Below are 27,872 nucleotides of genomic sequence, written 5' to 3'. Positions count from 1 at the left end.
AAGGCATGCTCCACCACCACCTGGCTCAGAAGCAGTTTTAATATGTTCGAATATTCATCAAGTAACTTCTCATGCAGAAAACTGATATTTTTTTTTTCTGGGGAACAGAGGGACACAGAGGAAAATCTTTTTTTTGTGGGCAGAGGCTGAAAAAAAGGAGAAAGAAAAAGACGGAAGGAAAGAAAAAAGAAAAAGAAAAATGCTAAGCACAGGCCCGCTATGGTTTTATCTCATACTGATCCCAATCTGGAAGGAAGCAGGCCCTGGCAGCTGGATTGGCCCTGTGCCAGGCTGGGAGGGCAGGCCAGGCTCCATCCAGGGCGGTAGCCCCCGGGGTGGCGGCGGGGAGCTGGCCTTAGTGTGACCCCGAGGGCTCGTGCAGAATGATGATCCGCAGGTGGCCAGCCTTCTAGCAGCCAAGGTTCTGGGACCCCTGCTGCACCTGTCGCGTAGACCTTGTCCCTCCACCTCACCTACTACTGAGCACTTGCGCCAATCAGGATCTGGCATTAGCTACTGCAAAACTCCGACCCGACCTAAGAAGTAGGCAACTTGCGGGTCCCGTTGATTGGCCCGGAGGCTTCCATGAGTGACTGTGATTGGTCAATGAGGCTCACACCCTTGGGTCATACCATAAGGAGAGGAGGAGAGGAGAAAAGATCTTCTATTTTAGTGCATTTCTGCCAGGTTCTCTTACCCCGCGGTTCACAGTGGCATTTGTGATGCTAATTAAAGCTGCTGTTTATTGACAGGAGGGGGTATCGGCAGAAGGACCCCAAGGCAGGTGGACCGGATGATACTTCTCCTCCCGCAGAGGTGGTGCGCTCCAGGTTTGACTAGTCCATCCTCACAGGGAGGACTCGGAGCTTCCCACAGACGCGAGGGACCTTCAGACTCCACTCGACGCACTTCGTTCCAGTGCTGAGCCGAGCCATGCTTTCCCACGTCTTGAGGAGCGCAGGGTGAGTGAACTCTTTGCTACCAGAGCCCTGAGAACGGCGGGCAACTCCTTCCCTGCGGGTGCTCTGAGCTGCAGTCACCCTCTCCCAAGTCCCCAAGACTCCCCTAAGCTGGAGGGTCGCGTCCTGCAGAGTCACTCTCCCATGGAGACCCGGCGTCTTCCTGGGTCTCCTTAGATGGTCTCTTTTCCTTAGCCAAGACCCCCTACCCCCCAGCGCTGACTCCTGCAGTCGGGTGCGGTGCCCGGACAGTGTCGCACGTCCCGTTTCTTCACTTCTCTTTCTCCGAACGCGGAATATTCCAAATTTGTTGACTCTCCCAGCCCTAGGACATTCCTCAGTTCACGTTCTGGAGCCTCCTGATGATCCCGGGGACTTTTCTACTCCACTCCCTTTGCAGTTCAATATTGGGCTTTTGTTTTTCAGTGGGTGCCATAATGACTTTTATAACGTGTGATGCTGGGTTCTGAATGGTTTACGGCTTGAGATTTAAATAAATTCATTAAGATAAATTCTTGCCAGGCGGTGGTTGCACACACCTTTAATCCCAGCTCTATGGAGACCTAGGCAGGAGAATCCCTGTGATTTCAAGGCCTGTGTGGTCTACAAAGCGAGTTCCAGGACAACCAGGACTACACAGAGAAACCCTGTCTGGGGGGGGGGGGGAGAAGTGTTTGGTTAGCACTTGGAAGGCGGAGGCAGGGTTCAAGGCCAGGGCTACTACACCTGTCTAAACTGCCATTTTTGTTCAGATTTCTCATAAGACGTAGATAAAGTTCTTAGAATAATGAAGAACCTGGCAATCTCCAGGACAGTGCTGCTCGCTCTTCAGATCCAATTGCACAACTGCTTTTCAGCTGGAACCTTAGCACCCTCACCAAGATCCTGGTCCAGTGGGACTCACAGCCAGTTGGGTGTGGGTGTTATTCCATCCATTCTGTCTGCATTTTAGGATTACACAGCAGCATCTGCACCCCCACTTTAATTGCTATTTGCTGGCTCTGTGGCCTGCGACCCATTGCGTCTTCTGCCACTGAATTGTGATCTTTCTGAGTTAATCAGTGAGCCTTTCCCTGCCCCCCGCCCCCGCCATGGGATGTCATGGGCAAGTTCCAACCAACTCTTCTGTACATTCTGGTGGGGAGCTGTCAGGAAGATGAGATGGGATTGGAGTGTGTGTGCTTCTCTTTCAGATTGAGACTCCAGTTCTTCACCTTATGGACTGAGACCACCCACTGCTTAGTGGTGAGAAAGGCATATAGACACAAAGATCCCCTGATTGGCTGTAGAAGGCAGTCCACATTATAAAACAGTTCCGATAGCAGTATCATTTAGCAAGCTAACAAGTACGATGGATTCCACACCGAGCCTAGGAACTTGCTTAGTCCCCGTTTGCAACTGGGGAACTTTTTCTGCCTGTTCGGGCAGATGTAACTGGAGTTGTAGTTTGATCTTGATCCAGATCTCCGCTCTTCAGTGTGCTGCCTCCTGAACCGCTCGCTGGTGGGAAGAGGATTTTGCAACCAGTTCTCTGGGCTCTGGCTGCCTGCTTTTTGTACAGTGAGGCTGGCCTGGCAGGATGCCCAGATAGGTTTCTTAACAACAGCAGCGTTCATTAGTTCGTTCATTCATTCATTCATTCACCCACCTTTGGGGCAGGTACTGGGGGCTGCTCTACCCTGCAAATGCTTTGCCGCCCTTCCGACCTGTGCCTCTAGTGCCAGTGGCTTCTTCAGTTAGGACAATCTTCAGATGTCTTTTTGTTGTCGCCGGCGGAGAGGCACGACCCTAGGACACTGTAGTTGTTTGGTTCCTCATTCTTTTTTGTTTGTTTATTTGTTTTTTGTTTTTTCAAGACAGAATTTCTCTGTGTAACAGCCCTGGCTGTCCTGGGCTCACACTGCAGATTCAAGTTGGTTTTAAGCTCACAAAGATCCGCCTGTCTCTGTCTCCTAAGGACTGGGATCAAAGATGTGCACCACTGCACCCGTTCTTCTCTTTTTCTTGTTTTTCTTTGTTTTGTTTTTTGTCATTTTGTGCTCTTAATGGATTGTGGACTCACATCTGAGCCCTGGTTCCATTCCCAGGGTTATGTGAATGAAAATATTTTAAAATCTGAAGAGATACGAAATCAGAAAGACTGGTGGTCCTACACATTGTGGGTAAAAGCCGCATAACTTACCTTCTCTTTCATGGGCCTGTCATCTCCTACTGGACGTCCCCAGGACGTGGAGCTGGACTGACACCTGTTAATTAATCCCTGGGCAAACACTGAGTAAATGAATGAGCTTGCCAGTGAGCCTTCCTTGCTAGCAGACATTTCATCACCTCGCCATGTGGCCTTGGAGGAGGGGGTGGTTACAGTGGCTTTTGTTTGCCTTTTTTTTTTTCCTTTTCTTTCTTTTCTTTGAGACGCTCCAGTAGCCCAGGCTGGCCTTGATGTTACTCTATAGCTGAGGGTGGCATTGAACTTCTGTCCTTTCAGAAGGCTTTCACATCTGAGGCGCTGGGACTGCGAGGGTGCACCACCATGCTGAGGTTATACAGTGCTGAGGATGGAACCCTGGGCTTTTGGTTTGTTGAGTTTTTCTGTAAGGGCTGGGAATGCAGCCCTGTGTTGAGTGCTTGCCTAGGACCCGAGTTCCATCCCCAGCAATACATTGTGCACACGTGTGCACATTCACAGATGCAGAGGACTAGATGGCATCTGAGGTCCTCACGATGCTTCTGACGTTGTTCTGGTCGGATGGCACTGGCACCTGGCAACAGTGTCTGCCTGGCACACAGTGGTGTTGCGCTGTTGCTGTCAGAATGACCGGGAGCAGAGTGCAGCTTGGACCCTCGCCCCACTGCTAAGCAGCTCTGTGACCCTGGGCAGGTGGCTTGGCTTCTCTGTTGTCATGGGAACAATAGCAGGAGCTGACTCACAGGGCTGTCTTCTGTGGAGATATCCCCCCCCCCCCCCCCCCCCCCGCAGTACAGGAACCTTGTGCATGTAACACCAGTGCTCTACCACAGGGCTGAATATCCAGTCACTTTCTTTCTTTCTTTCTTTCTTTCTTTCTTTCTTTCTTTCTTTTTTCTTTTTTTAGATTTATTTATTTATTATGTATACAGTATTCTCAGGAATCTGTCTGCATGTATGCCTGCAGGCCAGAAGAGGGCACCATATCTCATTACAGATGGTTGTGAGCCACCATGCAGTTGCTGGGAATTGAACTCAGGACCTTTGGAAGAGCAGGCAGTGCTCTTAACCACTGAGCCATCTCTCCAGCCCTCCAGCCATTTTCTTTCACCGTTATTTTGAGGCAAAATATTACTAAGTTGCACAGGTTGGCTTTGAACTTGGCAATCCTCCTGCCCCAGCTTCGGAGTAACTAGGATTATAGTTAACTAGGTTTGTCTTGGGGGTTAATTGAGTTCATGGATGCTGAGTGGTTTGACCCATCTCTCAACCACAGTGGGCTACCTTGGTGGTCAGCCCTGACAGAAATACCAAGGATAACAGGGCAACACTTGATCCCAGCACTTAGGAAGCAGAGGCAGGCGGATCTTTGTAAGGTCAAGGCCAGCCTGGTCTATACAGTAGTGGCTGTGCTAGACTGTCTAACCAAGGAGGTCTCCTTCTCTAGATGGGAAGTGAGTGGTTCTGATATAATGTGTGTGGTCAGGGGATTGACCTGTCCTGTCACCCAGGCTGGGTCACTGAGTTGTTCTTTGACCAGAGATTATCTCTTAAGTAAGAAGAGCCATAAATTAAGCTGGACTTGGTGGCACATGCCTTTACTCCAGCTCTCTGGAGACAGAGGCAGGTAGATCTCCGAGTTCAAGGCCAGTCTGGTCTACAGAGCAAGTTCTAGGACAAAAAGAGCCGTAAGTATGTTCCATTACAGATGAGCTGTGACCATGAGCTGCAAAGGAGTAATCCGGTTTACTCCTCCGTAAAAAGAGACCGCAGTGCAGCCTGCTGCCTTGGGTGGGTGGATAAGTGGGTTAGCTTTGTCAATTTGACACAATCGGCTACCTTGGTTTGGCCTGGGAGGAATGTTTTAATTAAGTTAATTGTGGAAAGAGCCAGCCCTGTGTGGGTGGCACAGTTCCCTAGGCTCCTGAGCTGAGCATGTGACACAGAGCATACATGTGTTCCCTCTACTCTCGACTGTGACTGTTACGTCTCAAGCACCTGCCTCTGACTTCCCCACAGAGGCAGACCTGGATTGTGAGCCAGCATAAACCCTTTTCCCCCAAGCTGGTTTTCATCAGAGTGTTTTATCATAGCAACAGAAACGACGTGAGGACGGTGTCTGCACCTCACGCGTCTCAGTGCGCAGCGCCCTAAGAGCTCAGGAGATGATAAAGTGCTCGCATAACCTGCCCTCCCTGAGCCCTGTACTTTCCCCTCCCCAGAAGCCTCCGCTGCTACCCTGATTACACCTAATTGCCTGATAAGGGGATTTGCCTTATCAGGCCCCAGATTACAGTTGGAAAACAGGAGGCCAAAAGAAGTAAGACAGCTCCTTTTGCTTTCTTCTTGGCGGGGTATTTAGCTGGCAGGAGAGTACGGGCCAAGTTCAGATCCAGGGGTCTGGTACTTTCCAAGTGTTTTCTCTGGTGGTGTTTATTATGTGCCGGAATAGGCACAGGCTGCTCCGAGGAGCCGGATGCTTTCTCAAGAGCAAGATGCTCAGGCTCTGTCAGGAACCCCTTGCTTGGCTTGGAGATAATGGGAAAGGAACCCCCTTTAGACTAGGGGGTTCACCTGTGAGGGGCATCCAAGTATGGGGGGCGTCTGGGGAAAGGATGGGTTAGCTGGGGGTCCTGCAAGGGATGTGGTGGTGAACGAACCTGAGGATTTCTGAGAATCCAGAATCTTCACGTTAGAAAGAGTGGTTTTAGGTTAAGTCTCCCCGATCCAGTTTTCATGTTAAGTGCTGGGTCTTGGGGCCACAGCTGGCATAGTGGGTAAAGGCGCTTGCTGCCAAGCCTGACACCCTGCGTTTGGTTCTCTGGACCCACCTGGTCTAAGGAGACAACCGTCTCTTACAAGTCGTTTTCTGATCGTCACTTGTGGGCTGTGACACGCTGGAAAGAAAGAAATAAAATACCGTCCTCACTGTGCTGTGAAGATCATCATGGACCTCACTCCCTCATCCATAGTGGTCCCATATAATTCTCACAGAGGGCTGGGGGTTCATGGCAGAGCCCGAGGAGCATCTGCTCTTTGAGTACTTGCCTAACACGTGTGAAGCTCTGCAGTCCATCCCCAACGCTGCGTAAACCCAGTACAAAGAATCACTCCTGTAATCCCAGCCTGTCTGTAGGAGGTTCAAGGACATCTTTTTTTTTTTGTTGTTGTTGTTGTTTGCTTTTGTTTTTGTTTTCGAGACAGGGTTTCTCTGTAGCTTTGGAGCCTGTCCTGGAACTCACTCTAGACCAGGCTGGCCTCGAACTCACAGAGATCTTTCTGCTTCTGCCTCTCGAGTGCTGGGATTAAAGGCGTGCGCCACCACCACCAGCTTCAAAGTCATCTTTTACATAGCAAGTTTGGAGCTAGTCTGGGCGACATAGTGAGACCCTGTGTATAAAGTACAAAAACAGGACACCGTATTGCAGCCTGGCAGTGTTGTGCATGTCCTGCATACAGCATCGCCCGGTTGACAAAGACCCCCTCTAGAGTGGCTTCCGTCTGTGAGGTTTCTGAATTGATGACCTATGGTGCGTCCATAATGACTAAGTTGCTTAGGTGTGTGTTTCTCAGAGCACGTCCCCGGTGCTGGTGTGACGGGGTTGCGTAGCTTTGGTTTTGGCGCGAGCAGCCTGGAGATGGAGGAGGGGATGCGACTGATGAATCATCTCTGAATCGAGCTGGTGGCACTTTGACCCTTGGACGGGGTAGAGCCTGTGCCCTCCACCTCCCCATCTCCTCCCCTAAAGAGTGCTGAGTTTGCTGGCCCAGGCTCTTCCTGGAAATCCTGACATCTCCTGCTTCTAGGGCGAAGGGGAGCATGGGCTCTGAAGCTTGGACTGGGGAGAATCTCTTCCTGGCTGCAGGTCCCGGCTGCAGGTCCCGAGGGCTGTGTTTTCTCAGGTTGCTAGGGAAATCCAAGTTGGGTACAACCCCTACCCTGCACTTCCTCTCCACAGACAGAGGATTGAGAGTGGGGTCAAGTCTGCATCCAGAACCAGGCACCTTTGAGTCCAGGAAATGTGTGGAGAATAAACAGCTGGGTGGGTGGATTAACTTTGTATTGATGCTGTGGGGTAGGTGTGCTGGCTGCATGAATGAATGAATGGATGAACGAATGAAACCATCCTGCCTGGAAGGTCCTTGGGGAGTCCTCCTAGAGCAGTGGTTCTCAACCTGTGGGTCGAAACCCCTTTTGACAAACCTCTATCTCAAAAAAAAAAAAATTACATTATGATTCGTAACAGTAGCAACATTGCAGTTACAAAGCAACAATGAAAGTATTTTTATGGTTGGGGGTCACCACAACATGAGGAACTGACTGTATTACAAGGTTGTGACATTAGGAAGGCTGAGAACCTTTGTCATAGAGGCCCTGAGTTTTGTGGACTGATCCAGCTCCATCTTCATCCAAGCTCGTGGAGGGGTGCCTGTCAAACAGGGTCGGACCATGAGCCTAAGGGGGGAAGATCGCCTGTTGGAAGAGACGCCTGTTATTTTTGGCACCGATTGACTCGGGTTCAACTTGATCTTTGAACTAGTCTCTCCGGGGCCTGGAGACTTTCCAGGGCCAGAGAAAGTTCCTGTGAGCCTGAGGTCACAGTGGGCTGCTGCCCCAGGAAAGGTGGAGGGAGGTCTGTGGGGTTTCTGTTTCGGGTATCACGTTTGGGGGTGGCAGGGAGGAGAGGCCTGGTGTGGGTGGGGTACACGCTGACTTTTTTCTACCTGAATGTGGTCCTGGTGTGCGGGGCCTTTGGAAACTCCTGGGCCTGGGTAAGTCTGTCCAGAGCCGGTGGGGGAGGGACGGCTGGCCTGTTCACACACAGCGGGAGGTGAGCTTGATTCTGGTTCCTCTGCTGAGATGATGAATGTTGCTGACCAAGAGGGATCTTGACAGACAGGGGTGTTGGCTTTGGTTTCTCTGTTTCCAGAAATGGCAGTGTCCAACCTGGTGGGTGGTAGGGTGAGGCCTGGAGCCCTGCTGGACTCAGTCCATGTCCAGCTAAGGAAGCACGGACGAGGTTATTACCATTCCACAGTCAGTCCCTAGAGATGTCTGCCTCCGCTCTCCCTGCTCCGGGACTGCAGGAGGAGGAGACATGGTGGATTTCTCAACTTTGCCTTCTTTTAGCTGTCCGGTCTCCATAGCAACCCTAGGAGCTGGGCCTCACTGTCCTGTACTGGAACAGGAGGCTCATGGGAGGCAGGATTGGGTAGCCTTGGGGGCTGCAGCTGTCTTATCCTACCTATGCTTTCTTGGCCAGACAAGGGTGGGAGGAAGGAGGGTGACTTGGCCTGTGGGTGTGACTGTGGGGAGAAAGGACGCTCTCCCCGCCTCCAGCTAGATGCTTATCCTCCCTCCTCTTCAAGATCTTGCCAGTGAATGTCTCTCTTCCTCAACTTCAACCCTATAGACCTCTCCGCGCCTGTATTGTCCCTCCTTTCTGCTCTTCCTTCCTTCTGGAATGTTGCCTAGGGCTACACCCACCCCACACGGGTTTGTTTTCTCCCTCCAGGTGACCTCTGGGCCCTCACATTCCTTCCCATGATAAAAGAAACACATGACCCCACTCCCTCAGCCTGGCCACTCTGTCCTGCTGAGCATGGTTGCGCCAATGGAGGCCCAGCCAACAGCATCACTCTGACCCAAGATAGATGAAGCCCAGACAGCTCCCATTTTGTCTAAGCACGGTCCAGGCCACTGTGCACCCACAGTTTTCAGAGGGGTGGCTTTTCTCCCAACTCTAGCATCCCTCTCAGCAACACCAACCCAGGGCACTCCCGATTACCCAGCCAGTTATGGGCTGTCTGAGATGCAGCAGGGTTTGGAGAGAAATGGAAGAGGGAGGGGGCTGGGGGTGGAACTTCCTCCTGAACATTCCTTATAAACTTTCCTTATAAAAATGCCTGGATGATTTGTTCTGTCAGGGGCAGCTGTTTGAGCAGCTGGTGAGGCCTGGCCTGGGACCTTGTGCTCTGTGAATGTTGCCAGCATTAAGGTGTCCTCTGAGCTGTCCTCATTTACACAAGAAGCTGACGGCTGAGGGGACATCTCATGTCTGGGAAGTGGACGAGCTAGGCCTTTAGCTCTGGATGGACCCCGAGTGCTGGTTCTAATCCCCTGCATCTTCCCTCCTTTGCACCCCCAGACAAGGAAGAAGGTGGAGGTCAATGATCAGCTAGGTTGTGGGAACCTGACGCTGGTTCCCCAGACCAGGTTGCTGTGCCCAGCACTCGGGCCCGACATCCAAGTTCACGGTCCGTATCTGATGCTCTTGCTCACCTGAATGCTGGCTCTCTGCCGAGGGTATCTCCCTGGCTCACACCGAGAGACTCAGCTCTCACAGGCTTGCCTGTTCCATATCAGAGAAAGCCTGATTCTGTGGGGTGATTTTTAGAAAAGAAGGGACAGTGGCCTCCAACCTATATAGAATTGACTTCAAGTAACCATGTGGGTTCTCACTCAGTAGCTTTAGAAACACTCAGAGCAGGCAAGTCATGTGACGGAAGACACACAATGGTAGAGTTATGACTTCTAAGTATTAGACTCGAACCAAAGCCGGCTGTCTCCCCAGACTCTGGATTTGCTTGGATTTCAGCCATGTGGGTCAGCCCAGGACCACCCGTGGAGACAGAGGGACTGGCAAGGTGGCTGCTGACTTACCTGTTTTTTTTTTTTTTTCTGTGCTTTGTTTCCAGGCTGCGTTGGAAGCACACCTCCTCTCTGAAGGTGGCCAATGAGCCCATCTTAGCGTTCACTCAGGGCAGCCCCGAGCGGGAGGCACTGCAGAAGGTAACAGGGTGGGGTGTCCCCAGGGTGTGTGGGACATGGAGCAAAGAGACACCGGAAGTTCCCATCCACATCTCTGTGCCTCTCCCCAGGCTCTGAAGAACCTGAAAGGCCAGACAGAAGCCATCCCCTGTGTTGTCGGGGACGAGGAGGTGTGGACTTCTGATGTGCAGTACCAGCTGTCGGTAAGTCGTTGTCACCTCCCAGAATTTGAATTCCTAGGATGTCTAAAATTTTAGAACAAAGGGTACCATGCCCAGCCCACTCGTGAGTCATGTCCACAGAAGGAGCCTGAGAAGAGTGTGTCTGTCCCTGGCGGATTCTTCTATGGGTCAGTTGCAAGCTAGGGACAGAGAACTGGGTTCAGCCCTTTAGAAACCAGGGTGGACCACAGTGAACTACAGTGAACAGGGAAACTCACAGAGCGTTTGGTTGGGAGTGGGGGGTGGGTAGGGGTGAAGGGCTTACTTTTTTTTTTAAATTTTTATAATTTTATGTTCATTGGTGTTTTGTATGTCTATGTGAGGGTGTCAGATCCCCTGGAACTTGAGTTACAGACAGTTGTGAGCTGCCATGTGGGTGCTGGAAATTGAACCCTGCTCTTCTGGAAGAGCAGCCAGTGCGCCTAACCTCTGAGCCATCTCTTCAGCCCCCTTGGGGCTGGCCTTTTTGCCAATGAGTCTATTTAGCTAGAACTTCAAGAGCACCGTGTGCTGGATCCAGTTTGACAGAACTACCCTACCTTTCCCTGCGTGTTCCCATAGCTCTGTGACTGAGCCCAGGGTACCTGTGGAAGTCAGAGGACAGCTTTGTGGGGTCGGTTCTCTCCTTTCGCCCTTAGGTGGGTACTGGGAATGGAATCAGATCACCAGATCACTAAGCCCGAGTGGCAAGCGCTTTTACCCGCCGAGCTATCTCATGGGCCTGTTAGAAGGACTTTTAACAGAGGCTGGTGCGTGGCTTCTAGGCATGGAGAGAGGGGGAGGAGGAGGGAGCTGCCATCTCCTAGTGTCATAGGTGAATGAGCTGGGATTCAGGCATGTGTAACTAACTGAACACGGAGGCAGAGACGTCTATGGTCTTGGCCTTACTTAGGAACCATGATGCTCCCTGCCCTTTCTTCCAGCCCTTTAACCATGGACACAAGGTGGCCAAGTTCTGTTATGCAGACAAGGTGAGTCCCTGGTGACCATGGCTGCCTTGCTGGTTTGGGTGCACCCCCCTACCTCTCTCCCTGGCCCTGGGAGTCTTTGGGTTGAGCCTGCAACCAACCAGTCACATACAGGTTAACTTAAGCCAAGTTCTAGCTGTGTTGGTCAGAGTGGGGGCAGCACTGAATGTTCCCTGTAACGTGTCCACTGCTCCAGGGAGACCTGGGGAGGGCTTTTGGGGGAGGGAAGGGGTAGATTCTGTAAGTTTGCACCAGAGAAGTTAGAGACATAGATGGAAACCAGGCAGAGAGTGAGAGAGGGGGCCCGTGGGAGGGGCTGATGGCTGGTACCACGTGGTCATGAGGGTTGGTGGGGTCTGCGTCACCTGCAGCTACTAGTGTGTCAAGCTGCGATTTTAACAGCAAGGCTGGAGCCCCTCGGATCCCAAGGATGCGGTACCCCTTTAGTTAGACCATGGGCGGAAGGGGGGCAGGGACTTTCTTTTGTAGCAGCTGAAAGGCCTCAGAATGACAGAAGGATAGGCTGTCTCTAGCAGTGTGGACAGGACTGGGGGCTTTCTGCTGGTAGCTGTGTCCTTCTGGTCCCTCCTCTGTGCCCTGGGGCCCTTCCTGCTGGGCAATCAGAAGGCAGTCCTTTACCTCTCTCTCCAGGCCTTGCTCAACAAAGCCATCGAAGGTGCCTTGGCTGCCAGGAAAGAGTGGGACCTGAAGCCCGTGGCAGACCGGGCCCAGATCTTCCTGAAGGCGGCAGATATGCTGAGCGGGCCACGAAGGGCTGAGGTTCTCGCCAAGACCATGGTGGGACAGGTGAGGATTGACAGGCCCTGTCAGGCTGGCTTACTCCATTCCTGTCACTAGACATCAGCTGAAAAGCCTCCGTGTGCCAGGAGCTGTTGGAAGCTTGGAGACGTTCCCAGAAACTTTCCTTGGAGTCGGGGGTGTAACGTAGGTTACCATGCTAGGCAGATTGTGCTGAGCCCGCGTGTCCTGTCATGGTCCATGACCTCCCCTTTGTTCCTGTCCCCTACTCTGGGCCAAGCCTTTGTCATTCAGGATCATCAGTTGCCCTGCTAGCCTTCCAACATCGCTGTATGGCACTGCCATCTACAAATGTGTCAGGCTGTATGCGGAGCCATGCAGGGACTCACAGGGCTCATGAGCTGCAGGTCGGACCCAGCCTCTGGTCTCCCTGCAGCCATCAGAGGGAGCTTTTAAACATCCACGAAGTTGTTCCTGACTCAGGGACCACGTGGGTCTCTCTCCCAGGTTCTTATCCCATAGCCGGGGCCCCTCTACCCATCCTCTGTCTGGTTACCCAGTCACTTCTGCCCTTCCTTGCCAGTCTGTTCTGCCTGTGATGGAGTCTGGACTCAGCAGGAGTCTGGGAAACCCAGCCCTCCTCTAGTTCTGCCAGTATCCCCTGCCTAGAAGGGACTCTGGCCCCATCCTGTCCTTTGGCGCTTCCTGGTATTCCAGGCCCAGAAGGGCCATTCTGTTCCATTCAGGAGTGTTCTGTCCCTTGTCAGTTACAGTCACAGCTCAGGTAGCTGCCGGATGCTAAGCGTATCTCTTTGCTGCCCCTGCGAGAAGTGTCTTCCTTGATCTTCATCTTTAAGTTGTCAGAGGCGTCTCCTGAGAAATGGAGTCTGAGAAATGGGCTTTTCAACTGAGCCACATACTGCTAGGAAGGAGCTAGGGAGAAGGGCACGGTTTGGTCTCCTCCAAGAGTTCCCCTAACAGAAGCTAAAACCCCAGTGGCTGCACTTGGAGTTCCACCTGCTCACCTGTCTCCATGGTGAGAGCGCCCTCTGCTGCATAGAGGTGGGATGACAGCTCCCTGCCTTTTCAGTGTTGAGCTTGTGATGTGAGTCAAATTGTCAGGAAGATAGACATAGACGTGTGGGTTGTCACACTGGGGTCTCTTCTTATTTGGATTGAGACTCAAGGGAGTCTAGGTAGCACTCTGAAGGCAAGTCTTAGCCTCTTAGGCGGCACCCTCCAACAGTATGCCAAGAATTATAAGCCGGGTAGCTCTGCAAGAAGGCCAGTGGATGTTTTTCTGGTCCAGCGTGCGTTAGTCTGTCTGATGGAGGAGGTTTGGATGCCTGAGAACCAGGTCCTTTCCCTCCTCAGTCCTGGGGCCAGGCCTGGTCAGCCCACTGAAGGTTTTTGTTCCCTTTGGTGGGCTGGCTCTGGCCTGTCTGCTGTCCTTGAACATAGGCTGCCCTCCTACCAGGGAAAAACCGTGATCCAAGCGGAGATCGACGCTGCAGCGGAGCTCATCGACTTCTTTCGATTCAACGCCAAGTTCGCCGTGGAGCTGGAGGGGGAGCAGCCTATCAGTGTGCCACCCAGCACCAACCACGTGGTGTACCGGGGTCTGGAGGTACTGCAGGGCAGGTAGTGGGCCACAGGGGCTCCTGGGAGTCTCTGGCTGTGCCCCACCCTCACCCTCTGTCCTCAGGGCTTCGTGGCAGCTATCTCCCCCTTCAACTTCACCGCAATCGGAGGCAACCTGGCGGGTGCACCCGCCTTAATGGTGAGGAGCCGGGGACAAGGGGAGTTAGAGTTAGTCATGCCCCAGATCTCAAGCCAACACAGCCCCTGCCTTCAGGCATGGGAGAAGTGCAGATGGTAGCAGCAGGGACTGCAGATAAGCTCTGGGTTCCAGCATAGCCTTGTTTGTTTGGAGGAGACCCCAGGCTGAGGCACAGTTAAACTGTTGAACTGTTGAACAGGAGCAGTTAGGTGTGTTTGGTGGGGTGCATATATATCATTGGGTTTCAGAGATAGAGGGTCAGAGATGGAGGGAGATCTAGACACCAGGGAGGTCCAGGCGAGAGCGAGCCACAGGTCCAGTGACTGCCGATGGCGATGGTGTGTGACAGCCATTGGCACTGGGCTGATGATGTCATTTAACTAAAAAAGCAATGAGAGAAGTGGTCGCCCCATGCTCTTTGCCAGGTGACACTAGAGACTTACAGTAGGGACCTCCTTGCGAGGCTAGTAAACAGTGGAACAGATAGGAATTTGTTGAGGAAAGGTGTTTGTACCTGTGGGAGTTCCTAGTCTGATATGGGGCATACAGGCCAATCCTCAATAGGCTGGGCAGGAGGAGGGCTGATGTTGACCCAGCAACCTGGACCCCAGGCAGGGCATCTGTACCCGATGTGTGTCTTATGTCCAGGCACAGGGACAGCCTCTTGCATCCTCAGATGGGCCCCTCTGGTGCCTATGATGGATGCTGCACGTGTTCCGACCCAACACACGTGCAAAATGTCTGTACTTGCTCAGCCACACCCAGGAGTGGCCCAGAACACTGAGAACAGCCCTCGCCTGCAGTGAGGGCAGGACTCCGCCCAGGCTTGCAGAGGAAGGGAACCCAGGCTCAAGTCAGAGGTGAAGCCTAGGGCCTCCATGCAGGGTCCTCTGGAGACAGTGCAGATAGATATCACCTGGTGGGCTTAGGTGGGGAGACATGGGGTGTCGTGGTTCCAGGTAGGGGTGACCGTGCTATCAGGTGAGGTGCAATGGGGTACATGCTTGGTGTGGTTGGCATCCCACTACCTTGTGAGCCACGTTCACACCTTTTCGGCAGGGCAACGTGGTCCTGTGGAAGCCCAGTGACACTGCCATGCTGGCTAGCTATGCCGTCTACCGCATCCTCCGGGAGGCTGGCTTGCCTCCCAACATCATCCAGTTTGTGCCAGCTGATGGGCCAACGTTCGGGGACACGATCACCAGCTCAGAGCACCTCTGTGGCATCAACTTCACAGGCAGTGTGCCGTAAGTCTGCGCAGGGATGGGGTAGAGCACAGGTATAAGGGAATGGTACTGCTGTCTGGGGCTGTGAACCCGGAGGTCACACATTGGTAATACCTGCTTTCTCTCTGTGACCATCCTCTCTCAATCTAGTTTTGTTTTGTTTTTTTAATCAGTGGTCCCTAGCTTTTTTTTTTTTTTTTTTCTCAGATTTTGGTTTTGGTTTTTTCACAATGGGCTTTCTCTGGTTGTCGTGGAACTAGTTTTGTAGACCAGACTGGCCTCGAACTCACTGAGATTCGCCTGCCTCTGCCTCCCAAGTGCTATGATTAAAGGCGTGCGTCTCCACATCCTGGTGGTAGTCCCTGTCTTGCTGAGTGTTTGAAAGGATAGGAAAGGAGAATGCTGTGTGGCTGAGAGCAGCCTTTTACCATAGAGGGCATGAATGGGCGGACTGAAGACAGGAGCTATTGGCCTTGCTTCTTGGAAAAGGGTGAAGGATTTGCTAGGCATAGGTGAGGAGGCAGGGACATGGTGATAAGAAGGGGAAGGACACCAAGGGGGCCTGCAGGCTAATCCATGTCCCTTGGGCCTGCAGGGTGGAGTTGGGGGAGGGCTGGACCATCTGCCCCAGTCACCAGCTCACTGACTCAGCAGGTGGCTTCCATCCCCTGCAGTACAGGGTTCTGTGCTGTGTCTGGAAATAGCTGGAAATAAGTGAATAGTGAAGTCCCCTCCTCGCCATCCCCAGCCCTGCCTGCCTTGGCCCCACCTCTCAGGTTTAGCCTTAGGAACCTTTGGAATCTACAGAAGTGTCTGGGCTGCATGCTGAAGGTGACAGGAGACACAGAAGGTTGTAGGGAAGCTGTAAGCACAGTTCTGTCTCGGGCAGGGGCTGCCCATTGGACCTGGGGAGTGACTGGCTTTATTTTCTAAGATTTCCAGTAGTGATGGCCCGGCCATGTCTAATTGGGACTGTTTTATTTTAGAAATTCATATTGTGTGTGCTCTGGTCCCCCTGGGCCTGTGTGTGTCATGGTGCTGTTAGCTAGAGGTGGACAACACTTTGTAGGTACCCAGTCCCACTCTAGGCCCTGGGTCTGTATATCTTGCGTCTGCCCATTGCTGGCCCTCCTGGCTGTTGCAACTGTACCCCTTCCTAGGAACTGGCTGGGGCTGCTCCAGAGGTTGTGGGCTCCAGGGATTGGAGTAATGGCCACGGACCAGGCAGGGATGTTAGAACCTAGGGCAGAGCAGCTTGGCAAGCTGCTGGCAGTTTGCAAAGCTGGGGTGTGGGTCTAAGACCTTCTGGCCTTGGCAGAGAGGACATTGTAGACCAGGATAGACCCTGTCAGACATACAGGCTTGGGGGAAGTGGAGTCCTGTGTAGATCATTGACCGAGGAGCCTTCTGGGCATCTGGGTAGAGGCGACAGGGACAGCCTGGTGTCCCATTTTGCATCTGCAGCTAACTCTTGCTGTGGGGCACCTACAGTGGCTTCTTTGCACCTTCTCTGCCTGGATCGCTGGTGTGGGTGGCAGTTTGAGTTGCTGAGGAGGCCTTTTCCCCAGAGGCCTTCTCTGCCAATGCTCGGGTCTCTGCCTGTTAGCAAGCGGAGTGGGCCTGGCCCCCGTTTGCCACGCTCTGGCAAGCTGCTAGGCCGAAGGTAGGAAAGCCATAAATTACCATTAGCTACCGTGGCTGGGTGATTAGCATTTTTATTGTTTTGTGGTGTTGAGGTTGGTCACAGTGAAGCCTGGGGAGGAGGCAGAGTCTCTGGGGCGGCAGGTGGGGGCACACAGCCTGAGTTGTTGGGTTGGTTGGTCAGGCCAGGCACTGGGCCAGGATGCCTCTCATAGCCACAGGTTTGTGTATTCCTTCTCAGGCACTGCAGTGTGCCCCGCGTGCCCCGAAGTTTTGACTCACGCTACAGTCCATGCACACGGACAATTCTTGTTCTAGGTGAGGTGCAGAATTGAAGGCTTGGAGATATTACGTCATGAGCCCAAGATCACACAGCCCTGTGCCAGACAGAGCTGGACCAGCACTTTCTGTTTTCGCATCTGGGCCTTCTTTGTGCCGCCTTGCTCCCTAACCCCCATCCCAGCTGCCACCACCCACTTAGTTACATCCTGTGACTACGGTGACCCCCTCCACACGGCTGGCTCTCCTCCCAAGGCCTTTTAGCCTCTTCCTAGCGAGACGTCTTGACACTGACACCCTACTCTTTGGTTCTAGCACCTTCAAACATCTGTGGAAGCAGGTGGCCCAGAATCTGGACCGTTTCCGTACCTTCCCACGCCTGGCCGGAGGTAAGCCCCGCCCCTCACACGCTTTCAGGGACCCTCTTCCTGGGCCTTTATGAGAGAGCAAGAGATAGAGCAAAATGGCCAGGATTCTCTCAGGTTGCTGGGAACCCATATTGAAGAGTTCTCTACCTGCCTCTGCAGCGACCCCCTCGGGAGCCATGTGTGGCTACGGAGCATTTAAACATGCCTGTGTGTGGAACTGAGGGCTGTGTTCCTGTTAGCCGTTAGCACACATATGTGGTGGGGGGTGGGGGATGCTGTGGCCGGTGGCATGGGTCTGAGCAGGGGGGCAGGAGCCTGGTCTGTGCGTGTGTGTATCTCTGTGGAGGGGGACAGGAGGAGGAAATTGGCTTGAGAGGACAGCAGGGCCACCTCTCGTTGACAGTGATAACTCCTGAGAAACCATCCCTTGGTCACAAAAGCTTGACACATGTGTGAAGCAAAGCCAGTGAGTCCTCTTCTGCAGGGCTTTGCAAGGCCTTGAGTACTCCATTTATAGACTTGGAAAGTGTGACTGGCTATGCAATGTTTCCCAGACTCCCCGGGCCGTAGAACCCATTTTGCTAAGCCCCTGTGGATGAAGAGGTTTGTAGAACATGGGAAGTTCTGTCTGGGGCACACTTGACAGCAGAAGCTGTGGCTGGCGGTTTAACCTTCTAACTGCTAGTGTGAGGTGGGCCCGTGGGAAGGCCCTTCCTGAGCTGGCTGACCTCTGATGGTGAGCCTGGGTAGGCTGTAGCATTGGAGTTTCCCAGCCCTAGGCTGGACCGTTGTGGCTCACGCCTTTAATTCCAGTGCTTGGGAGGCAGAGGCAGGCGGATCTCTGTGAGTTTGAGGCCAGCCTGGTCTGCAAGAACTAGTTCCAGGACTGGCTCCAAAGCAACACAGAAAAAAAGAAAAGTTTCCTAGCCCTCATGTCCTCGGTCCTTTCATCTGTGAGATGAATGGGGGACCCTGCAGGGGAGGGTGTGGGTGGCCCTTTCCTCTCAGGGCCTTGGCCCAATGTGGAGCCAATGACTTCGTTGCTTTGCCTCAGTTTACCCCTCTTTGAGATGGGGGGCTCAATGGGGGTAGTCCTTGAGACACTGGGAGACAGCTCAGGGTTGCTTCCTCCAGCACCTGACAGGGGGTATGTGCCTTTGCCTGCTGTTATCAGTTGTTACTGAGCAGGTAAACTGAGGCTGGACAGTGCTGTGACAAACTGAAGGTCTCTAAGGGAAAAGGTGGGCTTCCCTGAGAGGTTTCAGGAAAGCCTGGGTGGGCTCTTGGTAGCTTGGCTTGCTATGCTCCTGCCTCACATTGACCATTTGGTTTTCTCATCTGTGACGGGGAGCGGGTGCCGATGCTCTCTGCTCTCCTGTACCCCTTCCGGGAAGTGGGGCAGGCCTGGCTCGTGGCCCCCCTTGCTCCTCTCTGTTCTAATTGCTCTCTCTCACTGTCTGAATGCAGGGCTGTGGGTGGCGGCTTGGGCTGCAGCCAGCACCCTCCATTCATGTCCACTCCCTGTGCTCTGTAGAGTGTGGCGGGAAGAATTTCCATTTCGTGCACAGCTCGGCCGATGTGGACAGCGTGGTGAGCGGGACGGTGCGCTCGGCCTTCGAATATGGTGGTCAGAAGTGCTCAGCCTGCTCGCGCCTGTACGTTCCCCAGTCTCTGTGGCCACAGATCAAAGGGCGGCTGCTGGAGGAACACAGCAGGATCAAAGTGGGCGATGTGAGTGGCCCCTCTGCTGCGCCCAGCAGGTGGCTGATGGGATTGGCTGCAGCTCTCTCTGGCTCTTTGAGGCAGGGTGCCTTCCTTGGGGCTCTGTGCATGTGGGGTGGGCTGTGGGGAAGGGACTCCCTTTGTCTCTGGCCTGCAGGGTCTCATGGCTCCTTCCCTTGTCCCCAGCCTGCAGAGGACTTTGGGACCTTCTTCTCCGCAGTGATTGATGCCAAGGTAGGGAGGGGTGCTGGGCACAGATATAGGACAGAGAGGGGCAGGCTAGTCAGTGTGGCTTCTAACCAGGCATGTCCCCGCCCCCCTGCCTTGAAGAGGACAGGATCACCCGTGGCCAGAAATAGCTCTTGTCTACACACCCTTGAGCCAGGCTCAGCAAGCTCCTAAAGCACATATGTGTGCACACACTCATGTACACGCACAGAGACAGGCCCATATACGCGCACTTGAGATCACAGCTCTGAAACCATAGTGTATGACCATGAAAATACATCTCTAGCCACATACACCTATCACGTGCTTAAATGTAAACATGTAGCTTTATATGCACCTTTCTGTATGTTTTTCTCGGAGTGTGTTTATATGTAAGGATACCTGTGGCTTTACCACACAGGAGCTTGCATACATACTATGTAACACTCTTATATACATGCACATGGATCCCACATACATAGCATACATACTCACATACACACACCATATACATACACAACACACACACTACATAATCACACACACATACACACTACACATACAGCCAGACACAGACGCATACTACAGATACACATAGGCCCTTTAGGTAGAGGTGTTTGGGGATGAGTGTAAGGGACAGCTGTCTTTGACACCCTCCTGCTCACCTGCCCTAGGCCTTCGCCCGCATCAAGAAGTGGCTGGAGCATGCACGCTCCTCCCCCAGCCTCAGTGTCCTGGCGGGGGGCCAGTGCAATGAGTCAGTGGGTTACTATGTGGAGCCGTGTATCATTGAGAGCAAGGACCCACAGGAGCCTATCATGAAGGAGGTGATTGCAATGGGCTGTCCTTGGGCAGAGCGTCCTGCTGGTTTCTAATGCTGTCTGGTTTCATGGATGAGGAGGTATGAGGAGGGGTGGCCTGGCAGGAGTGGCTCACAGCTGGAGTGAACAGACCTGGTCTTGTGTTCCAGAGCTCAGCCCTGTCCAAGACTCTGTCCTTGTCACTGTCGGTTCTGGCTGTGGCCTGCCACTCCGTTGCCACAGCTACCACAGCCACTGTGGGATTATGGCAGCTTGGGCTTACTGGCTGATGCCTGAGATGGGGTGGGGGCAGGACCAGGGAAACCCCAGCCCCTCGCTGGGAGAGGGACCCTGAGGAGGGGCGCCTTAGCACCTACTATTGAGGAAGCCTCCTGCTCCTCAGGACCTGGCTGATTTACTGTCCACGTGAGGGCATGGCAGGGAGGCTGAAAAGTTCTGGGTCTTGTGCCAAATGCCAGACATGCAGAGACCAGAGGGAACCTGGAGGAATCTGCCCAGCTCGGCCCGTGCTCAGGACTGTTGTGTGATCTGAAGCCTGGGAGGGTGGAGAGGATGGCCAGAAGGGGATGTCAGGCGACTAACCCTTCTCTCCTCTCCCAGGAGATCTTTGGTCCAGTGCTCACAGTGTATGTGTACCCCGATGAGAAGTACAGAGAGACGCTGCAGCTGGTTGACAGCACCACCAGCTATGGCCTCACGGGGGCAGTGTTCGCCCAGGATAAGTAAGTGGCCTCGGCCAGAGAGCAGTGCTATAGCTAGTGTGCTGTCTCCACCAGCTCAACTCCATCCCCACCTCCTGGATGCAGTTCCTGCTAACCCCTCTGCTTTCCCTCTGCCTGTTTAGACCGATAGGCAGGCGGCCCCACACAGGGCGCACAGCAGGCTGACTTGTTAGCAACACATAGTGGGAGCCCTCCCCCCTCCCTCCCCCCCTCCCGTGACCACTGTCTGAATCTCTAGGGACCGACCTAGGAGATCATGATTGGCCTATTGGGACCCCACTGAGCTAGGTGACTGCCCTGCCCCATGCTGCGGAGGCTTGCCACAGCAGAGGCAGATCTAATCTGGGTCCTGCCACCCTAACACTGACTCTTTGCCTTTTCGTGTCTGCCTCTGAGAGAGCAGTCGTGGGGCTAGAGCCCAAGAGGAAGCATGGGGTGTGGCTGTTAGCTAAGTTTCCATGACTGGCCGGGTTAGACTGGGACCCCCACTCCCATTGCCCCACAGCTGTAGCCTGATCTGATCCCCTGTGCTCTCCACCCAGGCCTCCCATTGGCCCCAGGGGAGGAGCTGAGCCTGGGAGACTAACTTGCCCAGGGCTCACTCTAGCAGCTGGCTGCTTGCTTAGCTGGGAGGCCAGACCTGGGACTGGCGGCCCCTCTGATCATTGTCCTGTCTCCTAGGGCAATTGTCCAGGAGGCCACGAGGATGCTGAGGAATGCCGCTGGCAACTTTTACATCAACGACAAGTCTACTGGGTCCGTGGTGGGCCAGCAGCCCTTCGGGGGTGCCCGGGCCTCTGGTGAGTGGGTGGGAGACGGGTCCTGGTCAGAGGCCATAGGAAGGCTGTGACTAGAAACAGAACAGCCCACTGTGCGGTGTGTGAATGAAACACAATCATTTCAGGGGCTTCCAAAGCTAGGAGGCCATTCTTCTATTGTACAGGGGAGGAAGCTGAGGCATGGGGGAGGGCTGTGAATGTTAGCTTCAGTGCCCACGCTTTTACCACCAGGCTCAAGATCACCCGAGTCCGGTGCGCTCTAGGTCTTAGATGGAGAATCTCTGGACGGGTAATGAATTGCCAGGGGCTACTATGCCCTAGTGGCAGCCAGGGTCAGAACACACGTTAATAAGGGATGGATGTTTTTTACCCATGTAACCAGCATGTAGCATTTCAGGCAGTCTGTCTCTTCAAATGTGTGTGTGTGTGTGTGTGTGTGTGTGTACGTTTGTGTGTGTATGTGTGTGTGTGTGTGTGGAGAGAGAGAGAGACAGACAGACAGACTGAAAACATTCAAAGGCTTTTCTTCTAGGTCTTTGAAGTACGTGGCTTAATTGTTACCCATATTCACCCTATGGTACAGAATGTAGTTCCCCAAAAGTTATTCCTGACTTTAACTCAGTGTCCCCCCAAATTCCCAGCTTCTAGTAACTGCTGTTTTTGCCAGCTTCTGTGAGGTCAGCTCTGTCAGGTCCCGCGAGAGCACGCCATTCTCATCTTTCTGAGCCTGGCTTATTTCATACAGGATGATGGTTCCCAGTTCCCTTTTCATGACTGAATAACATTCCATGATGTGTAGGTGTCGTATTTTTTCAACCGCCTGTGTGTCATGGGTCCTTTGGTTGTTCCCTTTTCTTGGCAGTTGTGAACAGAGAAGTGAAGGCTGGTGCACGGATGTCTCTTTAGCATGCTGCTTTAATTTCCTTTTCTGGATAAATACCCAGGAAGGATTGTTGTAGGTTTTTTTGAGGGGGCATGGTACACAGGTATAGTCTTAGCTGTCTTGGAACCAGCTCCATAGACCAGGTTGACCTTGAACTCACAGAAATCCACCTGCCTCTGCCTGCAGAGTGCTGGGAATAAAGGCATACATCATTGCCCGGCTGATTGTTGTTGTTGTTTTTTTTTTTTTTTGGTTTTTCAAGACAGGGTTTTTCCTGTAGCTTTGGTGCCCGTCCTGGAACTAGCTCTTGTAGACCAGGCTGGCCTCGAACTCACAGAGATCCGCCTGCCTCTGCCTCCCGAGTGCTGGGATTAAAGGCGTGCGCCACCACCGCCCAGCTTTTGTTGTAGTTTTTAAAGAGCGATTTCTAAACCATTTCATAATCTTGTACTAACTTACTTTCCTATGTGTAAGGCTTCCCTTTCGAAACTCTACATCGTCCTTAGCACGTGTGTGTGTATATGTGCATGCATGTATTGATGTGTGCATGCATGCGTGTGTGTGGTGTGTGTGGTGCATGCGTGCGTGCGTGCGTGTGATTAATTTCTTTGTTGATTTCCTTTCTGGATGATCTTCCCTTTGTTGGAAGTGGAGTAGTTTCTGCCTTTGCATTGGAGTCTCCTTCTCCCTTTGTGTCTATTAGTATCAGCTTTTTTTTTTTTTAAGATATTTATTTATTTATTATGTATGCAATATTCTGTCTGTGTGTATGCCTGCAGGCCAGAAGAGGGCACCAGACCCCCCTTTACAGATGGTTGTGAGCCATCATGTGGTTGCTGGGAATTGAACTCAGGACCTTTGGAAGAGAAGGCAATACTCTTAACCTCTGAGCCATCTCTCCAGCCCCTACTATCAGCTTTCTGTGTTTCAGTGTTCTGATACTGGTGGCCTACATATTTACAGCTGCCCGTCTCTGTCCCAGGTTTTCTCGTTTATACCCCCTCCAGCTTTTAGCTGTTTAGCGTTTATCTGCGGCGAGCTACTTCTGTGTCTTTAGAACCCTTTATATCTTCTTCCTGTGTCCTCAGGGGTGAAGTGAGTTTCTTGTAAGCCACATATAATTGGGTCTTGTTTATTTATTTACTTAAAAATAAATAAACTTTTTTGGCTGGGTAAGATGGAACATGCCTTTGATGCCAGCTCTTGGAAGACAAAGGCAGGTGGATCTCCTTGAGTTCAAGGCTATCCTGGTCTATATAGAGAATTCCAGGCCAGCCAAGACTGCATAGTGAGACCCTGTTTCAAAAAACTTTGGCCTAGAATGTGCTATGTTCAGACTGGTCTTGAACTCACAGAGATCCACCTGCCTCTGCTTCCCAAATGCTTGGATTAAAGGTGTGCGCCACCAAACCTGGCCCAGCATCTTTTTTTTTTTTTTTTTTTTTAAAAAAGATAACTAAAAATTCTATGTATGTGTGTGAATAATAGGCCATGTGTATGTAGGTACATAGAGATCCAGATGATGGTGTCAGATCCCCAGGAGCTGGAGTTACTAGGGGTTGTGAGCTGCTCTGTATAGATGCTGGGAGCCAAACTCTGGTTCTCTAGAAGACCAGGAAGCACTCTCTCCAACCTGGACCTTGTTTTTTAAATCCATTCACTCACTATGACTTTTTTTTTTTTTTTTTTTTTTTTTTGGATTTTTCGAGACAGGGTTTCTCCGTAGCTTTTGGTTCCTGTCCTGGAACTAGCTCTTGTAGACCAGGCTGGCCTCGAACTCACAGAGATCCACCTGCCTCTGCCTCCCAAGTGCTGGGATTAAAGGCGTGCGCCGCCACCGCCCGGCTTCACTATGACTTTTAATTGCAGAATTTAGCCCATTTTCATTTAAGGTGATTGCTGATAGGTAATGCTTACTTCATTCTTTCTTTCTCTCTTACCAACTTCTTTTATGATCAAGTGATTCACTCAGATACTGTGTTTTAATTCTTTTTTTTTTTTTTTTTTTTTTTTGATTTTTCGAGACAGGGTTTCTCCGTAGCTTTTTGGTTCCTGTCTTGGAACTAGCTCTTGTAGACCAGACTGGCCTCGAACTCCCAGAGATCCGCCTGCCTCTGCCTCCCGGGTGCTGGGATTAAAGGCGTGTGCCACCACCGCCCGGCTTCTGTGTTTTAATTCTTGTCTTGGACTGTCCACCTCTCCGTTTTTAAAGAGCAACTTGGCTGGGCAGTGTTGTTTTTGGTTGGCGTTTTATCTCTTTGGTACTGTAAGCCTCAGCCTCTCAGCTGCCCTCTGGCTGTGCACACTTGGCCTCTGGCCATGCACGTTTGGTCCTGATGTTCTCAGCCAGCTCTGAGACCGTGCATGTGTTTAGTTTCTCCTTCTCTAAGCTTCTCAGCGGGGTGTGTTGTAGATGGAGCTGTTATTCACCCCTGTGCTGCCCCATTCACTGCCAGCCCGTGTGCCCACCACCTGCCAAGAACCAGTGTGCCTTCTCTTTTCCACAGGAACCAATGACAAACCGGGAGGCCCCCACTACATCCTGCGCTGGACATCGCCCCAGGTCATCAAGGAAACTCATAAGCCCCTGGGGGACTGGCGATATTCCTACATGCAGTGAGCTCTGCTCATCACCTGTACCATCCACCTGTCTGTCCATCCAGATGACTGACATCTCTGCACTGACCCCCCCACCCCCGCTCCCCACCAGCTCCTCCTGGACTCTTTGCAGTTGAACTTGATCCAGTCCTGGCCTTTGGGCTGCATCCTGACCCCTCCTCATTTGGTGTCAGGTGCCCAGGCTTTGGCTTTGGGTTATACTGGGGAGGAAGAATCAGTTCACCCAGAAATCTCATCTTCTACGAAACACCCTGGTGCCTGGCAGGCTCTCCATCTGTCTGCTTCTGTCCCCTCATCCCAGGCCTGGTGGCTCGGAGACACTCGGGACAGAGAGACACTCTCGGGACCCTCTGGGGAAAGGAGATAGCTTTGGTGAATCTCCTCATCACTCAGACCCCTGACCTTGGCCTTGGCCCTTCCACATACCAGTGAGATAGGACCTCAGTCAGGAGGCTACAGGGGTGCCAGTTGGCTTCGCCCCTTGGTCTGCTAGATCCTCCTGCAGGCACTTGTGCCCAGCCATATGCCTTAGACCCATGTGCCTTCCTCTAGGTCGCCTGGGTGTCCCTGAGCCCTCACCCCTCCTGGCCATCTGCTGGGAGTGTGGTCATCTGGGAAACCTTGAGGTGGGCCTCCATTTTATGCTCTTGTCAGAGCAGCCAGCCCAGGGGTGGCTAGGGTGAGTTCCTACTTGAGTCCTGGATGATGTTGTTGAGAGCGTTCCCCTTTAAGGGCTCCACATAGAGCTGGTATGGCTGTCCCCAAGGGCCACTCCAGGTCACTACAATCTACACTCAGAGGCAGGTACCGGTACCAGGCCAGCTCTGAGTTCTGCTTCCTTTCAGGGTCTTTGCTGTCTCCCAGGGAGCAGGGCTGGGCTGCAGTGGTCCTAGTTCTGCTGGTTCTATATGGAGAGAGGGTGGGGTACACTTACTTCCACCCAGAAAAACACCAGCTACCCAGTCAAAGTTGTGGTGGCTGAGGAGGGAGATGAGGGGCTGGCTAGCTTCTCTGTCCCAATCTAGTGTATTGCCAGTGTCTAGTCATAAGGTGCATTCGACGACCTTGGTGGGATGGGTGGGCTCTGAGCCTGGGGAGTCCCTGCTAGAGGAAGTAGTGACTCTGGAGCCTGATCTGAACTCTGGTTTTAGATCTTGGCTTTCTCTCTCCCACCAATGTGATTGTCAAAAAATTATGCAAATTCCCCAACCTTCCATCTCTCCAGCTCTAAAATGGCGACGATTCCCCGTGTACACAGAGTATCAAGTGAGCTAATCCATGAGGATTCTGGACAGCGCAAGACAAGTGATCAGACCTTTCACCTTTTTGCACATTGTTCCACCACCACCACTGTGTGCTGTGTGTCAATTTTGCTGGGCCACAGCCCCCAGAGATCTGCTCAGCCATTGTCAAAGTTTCTGTAAAGGTATCTTTTGGATGAGAGTAAGATTTAAATAAGTGGGCTTTTAAAATTTTTATTGTGTTTGTGTGTTTGTATATACACACATTGTGTGTACTGGTTGCCCACAGAGGCCAGAAGGGGAGGATTAAAACAGTTGGGGCTGGTGTTGGCAGGCATTTGTGAGCTGTGCAGTGTGGGTGCTCAGATCCAAACTCTAGGTGTCTGACAGGGCAGTGAGCACTCTAACCAATGAGCCATCTTTCCAGCCCCCAGCGTGTTTGTTTTGAGGCATGGTCTTGCTGTGTAGCCCAGATTGACCTCAAATCCGGATGCCTCAGCCTCCCGAGGGCTGGGTTTTGGGTGTCTCTATGCCTGACTGTAGGAAGCACAGCAGATTTTTTTTTCATAGTGTGAATGGACCTTGAATGATCAGTTGAATATTAAAATACAGCAGTGGATGAGCTCGCCCAGGTGGGGAATTTGCCAGCAGCTTCTCTCTGGAGGCAGTTCTTCCCTGGCCTTCCCACCCTCCCTCCATCTGTCTCCTCATACCCATCTTCCTCCCTTTCCGCACCCCATGGAGTCTGTGTCCCTGCAGAACCTTGGCTAATACACACATCAAGGACTCCGTGTGTCTCTGTACTCTCAATTCCACTAGCAAGTACCTATTTTACAGATGGGGAAACTGAGGCAGAGCTGACAGAGTACTTCTTGGCTGTCTTAGTTAGGGTTTCTATTGCTGGGAAGAGACACCATGACCACAGAAACTCTTACAAAGAGAACATTTAGTTGTGGTGGCTCACTTACAGTTCCAAAGGTTCAGTCCATTATCATCATGGTGGGACATGGTGGTGTGCAGGCAGACATGGAGCTGGAGAAGGAGCTAAGAGGCCTACATCTTGCAGGCAACAGGAAGTGGTCTGTCTCACTGGGAGTAGCTTGAGCATAGGACACCTCAAAGCCCATCCCACAGTGACACAGTTCCTCCAATAAGGCCACACCTAGTAGTGCCACTCCCTTTGGGGACCATTTTCTTTCAAACCACCACACCAAGAGGGTGGTATTTCTGGAATGTGAGCCTAGATATATCTCTGCTGTACTCCTGCGTCCACACCTGGTGATGTGCCTCCTTGGGGAGACCTGCTCCACTAGTCCTTGGAGCCACCACTGATTCCTGCTGGAGGAAGGAGCCAGTGATGGTCCCTGCCCATGTCCAAAGCTCTGGGCTCAAGCTAATTGGTCACAGTAGCTTCCTTCTAGGTGGTAGGTAGCAATATGGATGCCCTGGCTCTGACTCGTAGAAGGGTTGAGAATGGCATCTATAGCTCTGTTTATGTTTTTATGAATGGTGCCTATCACTTCAGGGCATACTGAGTAGCTTTTACAGTTCTGAAGATAAACCCTGGACTCTGGCACCTGACAGGCAAGCACTGAGGTCACTGGCTTCTGGGCTCCTCTGTCACTGTCACTATGTGACCCTCCCATGATGTCTCCTTTTTAACTGCAAGGACTCAAAGCCATCATGGTTCCCTTAGGCTTGCAGTTGCTGGCTCTCAAGG

The 27,872-nt window shown here is 52.4% G+C and overlaps 1 protein-coding gene across 1 annotated transcript; it reads left to right on the top strand.

Annotated features, from left to right (window-relative positions):
- Positions 1-865: 865 nt before the first annotated feature.
- Aldh4a1 (aldehyde dehydrogenase 4 family member A1) lies at positions 866-26,897 on the top strand. The gene is made up of 15 exons (XM_057785324.1): positions 866-962; positions 9,844-9,937; positions 10,027-10,119; positions 11,061-11,108; positions 11,757-11,912; positions 13,342-13,491; positions 13,570-13,644; positions 14,704-14,891; positions 17,106-17,179; positions 18,693-18,889; positions 19,067-19,114; positions 19,762-19,914; positions 20,509-20,630; positions 21,312-21,430; positions 24,800-26,897. The coding sequence occupies exons 1-15, from the start codon at positions 934-936 to the stop codon at positions 24,910-24,912; spliced, it is 1,659 nt and encodes a 552-aa protein (XP_057641307.1). The 5' UTR covers positions 866-933; the 3' UTR covers positions 24,913-26,897.
- The last annotated feature ends 975 nt before the right edge of the window (positions 26,898-27,872 follow it).

Source organism: Chionomys nivalis, chromosome 11 (genome assembly GCF_950005125.1).
Source record: "Chionomys nivalis chromosome 11, mChiNiv1.1, whole genome shotgun sequence".
Lineage (NCBI taxonomy): Eukaryota > Metazoa > Chordata > Mammalia > Rodentia > Cricetidae > Chionomys > Chionomys nivalis.
Note: the sequence above shows the minus strand (reverse complement) of the source record. Positions and strands in the feature narration are given on the sequence as shown.

Bases quoted from the DNA above. Each gene is read 5' to 3' on its own strand.
- Aldh4a1 (XM_057785324.1), top strand. From the start codon at position 934: ATGCTTTCCCACGTCTTGAGGAGCGCAGG. The intron at 11,109-11,756 runs GTGAGTCCCTGG...CTCTCTCTCCAG, and splicing joins AGTTCTGTTATGCAGACAAG to GCCTTGCTCAACAAAGCCAT. The intron at 19,915-20,508 runs GTGATTGCAATG...CTCCTCTCCCAG, and splicing joins AGGAGCCTATCATGAAGGAG to GAGATCTTTGGTCCAGTGCT.